This window comes from Globicephala melas, chromosome 16, assembly GCF_963455315.2.
Source record: "Globicephala melas chromosome 16, mGloMel1.2, whole genome shotgun sequence".
NCBI lineage: Eukaryota > Metazoa > Chordata > Mammalia > Artiodactyla > Delphinidae > Globicephala > Globicephala melas.
This window is the reverse complement of record NC_083329.1, coordinates 38358907-38367819: the sequence shown is the minus strand read 5'-3', so window position 1 is coordinate 38367819 and position 8913 is coordinate 38358907. Positions and strand designations below refer to the sequence as shown.

Below are 8913 nucleotides of genomic sequence, written 5' to 3'. Positions count from 1 at the left end.
CAGGCAGGCATTATCAACTGTACTACAATTCTCCAGAACACGAGATTTCTCTTGTCCTTCCTGGAAGTTGCAGACTTGAGAGCCACAAGACATGTCACTTCATGATTCTGTACAGTCAGGCATGAAGAACAACCACCAAGTGAATTTCTTGGTACATATGTAGTATGTAAACTTAACATAATGAATTTTTTTATGTAACTATTTTGACCTAGGAAAAAAAGATCCTATTTTTAGCATATGCCAAGAATTCATTTTCATTACTCAAGATACCTTCCCTTTCAATTTGTGGCATCTGGTCCCAGGCAGGAAATCTTCCTAGTTTTACAGTTCTAGCCTCCCTGGTTACATAACAGCCTCCCTTAATAAAGACAGGCTTTGACTGTTAACATCCTCCTTTCTTTCCCACATCAGGAACAATATTTTTTTTCTTTTTTAAAAATTTTTGCATTACCATCGATTAGCAAAGTAGTATTACTGTATTTCTCATTTCAGAATTTACTTTTCCTTTCCAACTAAACTGAAAAAGTCATATTACTTCCAGTTATAGGGGGAAAAAGTTAAGTGACTTGATTGAGAATTAGAGAATTCAAAATTATTGGTGAACAGTGGTCTGCAGTTTGACTTAAACTTATCTGTAAGTCTTTTTATATGTTTTTAAAAATACACTCAATCTGTAGAGGTTACCGAACTTTACAGTACATTTTAAGGAACCTCAAGGGAAAAGAAACATGATTATAAAGGCCCTCTCTCAAAGAAACTCAGCAAGGAAATTTCAAAACTCAGTTTTTCATCTTGCTTTAATGACTTCATTTACGACTTTTGTGAAGAATGTGAACACATTAGAAATAGCAGCCATTTATTTTAAGTATCAGTTTTTATTAAAAAGTGCATTTTGATTATTTTATGATCTAGGTAAGCTGTTAATAAGGTATCAGTATACTCTCTGGAATAATAACTTTACAAAGATTTAAAACAAACAAAATTTTAAAAGCCTTTTTATTTCCTTCACCATTATTGTTTTACAATACAAATATTACCTTGTGAATACACAAAAAAAACCCTACGGAAGATAATTCTGCTGCACATAAAATACAGAATGGATATATATACTTCTTCATTCTTAAAAAACTATTTTGTTCTCCACATTGGCAAGTATAGAATAGAATACTTCCCCAAACATACTCATGTTAGGAGTAAAACTTAAGAGTTACATGCAGTTCCTGCACAAATATATTTTAAAGAAATAGATCTCTTCTTTGTTGTTTACCAACAAAATTGCCATGAGAGTATGGATAACTAATTTATAGCTTTCAATTTTTAGTTAAGTGATCATTTTCAAAACTCTCTTTTTAAAAACAAAGTATTCATGGCTGTTTTCATTGTATAGTTAAAATCAAACTACCAAATAGATGATAAAATAATTGAAGTGGTACCTGTCATTGCCACCTGCTCACAATATGGGAACAGGCTCTGACTTTCTAATTAACTCTCCCATTCTTTAATTCATAGCAATTTAAAAACCATAAGCAGTCTTCTGATTTAATTTAGCTATAATGCAAAATTTAGTAGTAATACATACATTTATATTTTCATGGAATACTTTATTTTAAATAAAAACATTGAAGATTGCCTACTGACCATACAATCAAGACAAGAAAGGCACTAGAAACATAGACAAATTTCTCTCCCAAGAAACATTTTTAAATTTTAACTCTCTTTTCTCTGACATGTAAAAATCTTTAAATTTGGTTTTCATAACATCATTTTGAAAAATAAAGTTAGGAAATACTTAGAAAATCACTTTATAACAGAATCTTTTTTTTTTTTTTTGTACTTTTTGACACACTGTCTCTGCTGATTTTTACAAAATCCAAAGTTACCAAACCTTTCTGTGTCTGTCATTTTTATTTGAATATCGGTGCAACAGGTAGAAAGATTTCAGAATCGAACCCCATTCAGGTACTTAGAAACCTTCATAGAGACATTTGCTAGAAAATGGCTTACAGCCCAATCTTTGGGGCAAGAGATATGAAAAGTATGTTTTCCCAAGAAAATAATACGCTTTATTTCCAGGTGTGACTGGAAAGACCAGAACTTATGATATAAAAGCTTACATTTATGCTGTTGCATCATATACAAAGGAAAACGGTGGTTGCAAGGTTATGTAAATCCCAAGCCTATGAACAGGAAATGTGTACAGTGCACGACAGGTTAAATTTTCTTTATTGTTGTCCAACGCGGGTCCTTTGGAGAGAAAAAAAAGATCACAGTGCTGACCAGGTAACTCAATCGGTTAAGTCACGGTAACTGTTGAAAGATAACAGGATAAGGGAGGTGTTCATTTTATGGCATCTTTTCTCATGGAGTTCTTAGCACTTCGGACAGCTCCTCTTTCCCCACCGTGTACAGCTGTTATGTGTCACTCACCAACCGGCTGTATTTAACTTGCCTACCGAGGTGGATTACTGGCCAGGGGAAGGGCCAATGGTAAGATCGAGGTACAATTCCTTGGACATTCCTTTCAAAGTACTGAAATGGCCTGTACCACCACACTCTGGCCAGGAGGTTCATCTGGGAAGCTTCTTTTAGCACCTAAGAGAACACAGAAAGAGAAAACCAAGTCAGGAAGAACAACTGATGGTTCCAGCCCCAAAAGGAACATACACATGTTTCTCATAACCTTTCACTTTAGGTTCAAATAGTTTCCATATTAAAATTCACAAAGGCCCCCAGACCCGCCCCATGACCACCTACATAGCCACAGTTTCACACTCCCACCACCGTTCTACACTCTGCACTCAGCTGTAAACCGGGCCACACCCTAGCAGAAAAACAAGTAACTCCAATTCCGGGAGTACACGGGGAACATGCGGCTTACTCACTCTCTTGTCTATAAAGAAATACCTCAATTAGTGTTTTAGCTACTCTTCTACGATGAAAACAGAGAGAGTTAATTAAATGTTAAGTATTAAGCTGCTGAGGGGCCAAAGATAGAAAAGAAGGTACGACTGCAAATCAAGCAAGAGGTAGGTACAGCTTAAAAAATATTTTCCAGGGACAATGAGAGCGTGACTCTTGTTCTAGAAGGATGCCGTCTCCTATGTCATTATATTAACACATTTCTGGCTCATCTTTGATTCAGAAGTGGATCAGCATCACAAGAGACAACACAACCTTAGCTGACTACCTCTTAAGACAAGAGAAACCGAAGACATCTGTGGGTTCTTTGCGCTTTTCCCCCTGCCACGCCAGCGACGGCAGGCCAAGAGCAATAGGGGTTAAAATCAAATCGGGAGAGAAACTCACTTGCTGATTGGCCATAGTGTGGTACCACCAGAAGAGTCTTGTGGTGATGTAATATGCCACCACCACATCCACAGTGTAGTGGTCATGCGCCAAGAGAATACAGAAGATTCCAACCACGCTGAGAAGCCAGCAGATCCAGTGGTACCACCACAGTCGTCGAGGGGAATCTGAAAAGGAGAAACTTGCAATAGTCCCGTTATTCAAGTGCCACTAAGGGCACCCGACCATGTCTCAACTACTACTTCTGAATCCAATTACCTTGGATCTTTCCTTCTGAAAACAGATCTTTTGGGGTAGCAAACCTAAGGGCTTTCATTTCTCTGTAACGGAGGTTAGAAGGGAAGCAGCTTATTTCATAAAGTGATTTTCTTAGCCATAGTAATTTATATTTGGTTATTACTTGATTCATGTAATTATAAGTGTAGCTTAAAAGGACAAATAAGGACAGGTTAATGCATCATGCTCCATTAAAATACAAAACAACACCGCCCACTGACAATTAAATTTACCAGGAAATAATTTGGGATTAATGCTCTATACAAAAATCAGTACCTTTTGATCCTTATACACAGACTAGGCAATTATAATTGATACAACTGCCCTATTTGCTTTCCAAGCTCTGCAACCATACACTAATTTGAAAGTCTTTGAGATTTCCATTTCTCAAATACAAATAAGAGAGGATCCAAATGCCTGGGAATTCAAGCCCAAGTACGTTCCCAAGGGCAGGGCAGTGTCTGGGAAGTCACCTGATGGGAGATTCAAAATCTCTATTCGTGCAGGCCTTCCTACCTTGTATTCTCACTGAGTGGGCTTCAGAGGGTCTGAAATTTTAGGCAATAATGTTGTCTGAGTGTGATCTACCCTTCTCACCCTGGGGAAGACAGTTTAGGCTTTTACAGAATTTTCAAGGGGTCCAAGTATCCATCATTCATTCAACCACTATTTATTGAGCATCTACGATGTGCCCAGGACAGGAACTGCTCTAGTCACTGGAATCAATGAACAAAATAGGCAAAGAGCCTGCCTTTGTGGGGAGATCCCTTCCTAGTACTGAAGAGAAACAATAAATAATAATTATAATAAAGTAAATTATACATTATGTTAGAAGGTGTTAAAGCCTATGGAAAAGTAAAAAATTGAACCAAATAAGTAGGATCAGCAGTAGAGAGGGTGAAGGGAGGTTTGTCAGTTTAAATGGAGTGGTCACGGTTGGGAGTAGGGTCTTAAGAGTATGTACAGGGCTCCATGTTCCATTTCCAGGAAAATCTGTACTTGGTACTCTAACAATACAACAACAAAGACCGGCTACCGTTCATTCTCCCTGCACCTCTACTAGTGTCCCTATATGCCATCTATTTTAATTTTCACAACCTCTCCCTCATTCATGAAGGAGCTATCAGTATCTCATTCTAAAGATGAGGAAACTATGACTTACAGAGGTTAGAGGTTTTCCCCAAGGTCACAGAGCTAGCAAGTAATAGCACCAGGATTCAAAATCAGTTTGTGACCCAAGTCTTCCAATATGGCATCTCCAAGGATAAGGCTTAACCCCATTAAAGTATTGCAGGTACCAACCAGCAGGCGGTTAGGAATCCCGCCCCCCAGGGCCGCTGACATCAGGCCTGTTCTGTTCCCATTTTCCATGCCCAGTTACATTTCTCATGGAAGGCTGCTTTCGACTTACACTCTTTGATAAATAGGTAGGTGAGTGTGAGCATGACCGTGTGGCCGCTGTACAGGTAGTCCCCACACATGTTGTGGGAGCCCGTGATGGACAGGCCGCCACCAGCAATGAGCTTCATTATTCTCCTCAGTTGGGCTTCCCAGTCTCCGAAGAGCTGGTGGGAAAAGAAAAAATCAGACTATTAGCCCACATAAAAGTCTGCTACGATTATAACTTATATTCAAAATTAAGCTTTGTAATATTGTGATTTATAATGAGAAATATATATTTGGCCTTCATCCCTGTTCCTGGCACAGAGCTTCTACAACCTTTGGAATTTCCCGAGAAGAGATAGAGGTGTCTTTGGTTATTCATAAAAGCCCCTTTCAACCACACCTAGGTTCATGTTCATGAGTTCAAGGTGACTTCTGGAAAGCCCCTAAGGATGGGGGTGGTTGCCAGGAGATCCAACCAGGTGACTAGAGGGTTGGAACCTCTTTCCCACTTCCCGCCACTTCCAAGGAGGGGAGAAGGGCTGGGGGTTGAGTGAATTACCAATGGCCAATGATTTAATCAGTCATGCCTCTATAATGAAGCCTCCACAGAAATCCAAAAGGACAGGGGTTTGGAGAGCTCCCAGGTTGCTGGACGTGAGGAGATGTGGGAAGAGTGATGCACGCCCCTTCCCACATACCTTGCCCTACACACCTCTTCCATGTGGCTGGTCCTACGTTATATCCTTTTACAATAAACTGCTAATCTAGTAAGTAAAATATTTTCCTGAGTTCTGTGAGCTCTAGCAAATTAACTGAACCCAAGGAGGGGGGTCATAGGAACTTCCAATTTAAAGCTGGTCGGTAAGAAGTATAGGTGACAATCTGAACCTGTGATCAGAGTCTGAAGTGGTTGGGGGCTGACAGTCAGTGTGAGATTGAGCCCTTACCCTGTGGGATCCGATGCTATTTCCAGGTAGACAGTGCCAGAATGGAGTTAAAGAGGGTTAGAGATTTGCTTGTGTGTGTGTGCGTGTGTGAGGAAACCCAAATACCTAGTCACAGAAGTATTCAGTGGGGTTTTCAGAGTACAGGAGATGCACAGGAGTGTTTTTGCTTTATGAGTTTATATTAAGACATGTAAAGTCACCGCCCCCCCCCTCACCATGAAGTGTGCCCACTCAACATTCACTGCTGTTCAGACAGCCCTTGGAAGAGTGTGGTCCTAGAGATGAAGCAGGCAGCTTCAGAGCTCCCCTTACATGTTGGCACTTTTTAGAGCACATGTCAGCAGATATTTAGTTACTAAAGTTTTTTTTCACTACACTGTTAAAGACTGACTGATTGATTTACTACCATAACTGCCATCTGGGGGAAAATCTCTGGGAAAAATTTAAAGATCTATTTCACACGCTTGGCCTAGAGGACAAATGTTCTACTAACTTATTAGCTAAAGCAGCTGGAGGTTAGAAAGTCAAATATATGAATTTTTTTTTTGGTATGTGATTTTGGGGGACCAAATTGAAGCAAGGGACTGAGTAGGATGTACCTTCAATCTTCTGAAATTATGTGGGTAGAACTGCATGTTTTTCCTTTTAATAAGAGTCAAAAAGTTTACAAATAAATCTACCTGTCTCTGATACAAGTCTGGGCTGGATACTAGAGTGGTAAATGGCATGAACAAGTCATTCACCGAAACTTTTGTTTGCTCTGGCAAATAAAATGTGTGACTGTCTATATTTTATGTTTGTCAGCATTCTTTTAAATTTTGGTGAGCCAATTTAATCACCATGACCCCTTTTCAACATTTAACTGATAATATTCTGGGCTCTGGGAAACATGTTTCATTATAATTTCCCTTTAAAAAAACTGATCAAGATTTCTAGTTAAGGACGTCAGGTTGAACATACCACATAGCAGATACGGATTTCCAAATTGAAAGGGATCACTGAAAGTCCAGCTCAACAGAGGCAAACAGATCTACATAGCAAGACTCAGCATTATGTAACTTCAGAAACTTGGGGCTAACAAGGGACCTTCAAGCATCCAGAGATCAAAAACAAGCTTCACACAAAAGATCAAGAATCAGGCTTCTTCAAAAGCAATACTGGAAAAGAAAAGGCTTCAGAAAAATGCCTCCAAATTCTGAGGGAAAATGATTTCCAATTTAGAATTCTACACGCAGCCATATTATTAACTGAGCCTAATCTTAAAAAATAGACCAAGGATAAACTAAAGTCATTTCATATATACAAGATTTCGCAATATTTACCACCTATGTATTCTTTTTGCGGGAAATTACAGAAGATGTACTCTACAAGGCAAAGGAGAAAACAGAAAAAAGAAGAAACGGGATTTGCTAGGATGCCAGCGAAGGGAATACTGAGAGCTGTGCTGTAGGCCTAAGAGAGGGAGCCCCCTAAATGGGTGAGTCAGAGCTCTGGAGATGAGGCTAACAGAACACCTAATTCCGCGGCTGCACTGAGTCACAACATGGGAACGAGTAAGTACACAGAAAACTAACAGAGCAAAAAAGCAAGGCAATTACGGACTCTACAGGAAATGAAATATTGTGTTGAAAAGTAATTATAGGAAACTATATGACTTGGCTATGAATAGCATCTACAAAACTGTAAGAATGTAAGCTCTGAATACTGAGTTAAATCAAGGACAGAAAATGACACTGGGAAGATGGGATAAGAAGCCTAAACTACTGTACTGGGATGGTGGGGGAGGGGAAGAAGGGAAGGAAAAGGCACAGAACACATACAAGCTGCAGGGGAGGATTGTGTGGGGAATACGAGGGCTCTGAATCCTGGCCTTCCCCAGCAGGAAGTCAGCAACAGCCTGTATTGGAAATTATAAAGAAACAATATTGCCATGGCACTTAGAGACCTGAGGATAAACACATACACACACAAAAATTCTGTAAAAAGAGTTAAAGAAATGAAGGTAAACACCACGAGACTCAGTTGAAAGAGCTAAAGAGAGTAGGAAAGCAGGCTGAGTGTGATTAGGGTAAGGGTTGCGTACCATGGTTTTCATAATAAGTCCTGTAGGATCATTTTGTTTCTTAAATTGCACGCATGTATAAACATGATAAAAATTTTTTGAGAGTTTTAAATTGAAAGTTTGGTCTGGTTCTGTCATAACAACGGGTAATAAATGGAAGAAAATTATGGCAAAAAAGCTTAGGTAGTTCTTCAGTTTACATTATTTCAAATTGTCCTTTCGAAACTCCCTCTGTGTTTTGAAAACTATACATCATATTCTTGAGCACCATTCCCCCTCAATTTGCCCTCTCATTTTGGTAGGAAAATATTTGTGGAGAAACTGTAGGGGTAGGAAAAGAGGGAGAGATTATGAGGTAAACATGGCATTGAGGAAAAACAGCCCAAAATTAATGCTCCATTTCTTACAAGTGCCCTCAACACATCTATGCTTTCTTTTAAAAATATCTTTCCATGATTGTCAAACCTCTGCAAGGGGAAAGGCTCTTTAAAAGCTCAGTGGGGAACAGGACAAGAAGATGGATGGTTACAGCTACATAAAATTTTTAAATTACACTCTAAGAAGGTAAACAAACTCTAAGGCAAATGACAACACAACTGGAGCAGAAACAACTTAACATCTTTACCGTGTTCACAGTACACATAAATCAAGTAAATAAGACCATTTAGGAAACAAAATTTATCAAAGGACAAAGGATGTGACCAGCTGGAGGCACTGGCTCTGTCAAGCAAATAGAAATAAAAATGAACATTAACAGGAGCTCATTCTTTCCCATATCAAATTAGCAAAGCTAAAAAAAGATAGCCAATGGTGGGGCAGGGACAACGTCACTGATCTTCTCAAACAGGCTCCTTAAAGAGGAGGGAAGGAACGTGGTAAATGCAGCAGCCAGCAGTGCAGGGAGGAAGAGGCAGTGGCCTCCGAAACAGACAGGCT

General features: G+C 39.3%; 1 protein-coding gene across 14 annotated transcripts in view; it reads right to left on the bottom strand.

Annotated features, from left to right (window-relative positions):
• Window positions 1-855: 855 nt before the first annotated feature.
• Window positions 856-8913, bottom strand: part of SGMS1 (sphingomyelin synthase 1) — a 291689-nt gene continuing 283631 nt past the window's right edge. For all 14 annotated transcript variants that reach the window (XM_060285952.2, XM_060285953.2, XM_060285954.2 and 11 more), the window contains 3 exons: window positions 4994-5147; window positions 3307-3473; window positions 856-2592 (listed from right to left, as the gene is read on the bottom strand). In XM_060285952.2, coding sequence (XP_060141935.1) covers window positions 2413-2592; window positions 3307-3473; window positions 4994-5147 — 501 coding nt within the window. In that variant the 3' untranslated portion in view covers window positions 856-2412. The remainder of the gene's footprint in view (window positions 2593-3306; window positions 3474-4993; window positions 5148-8913) is intronic.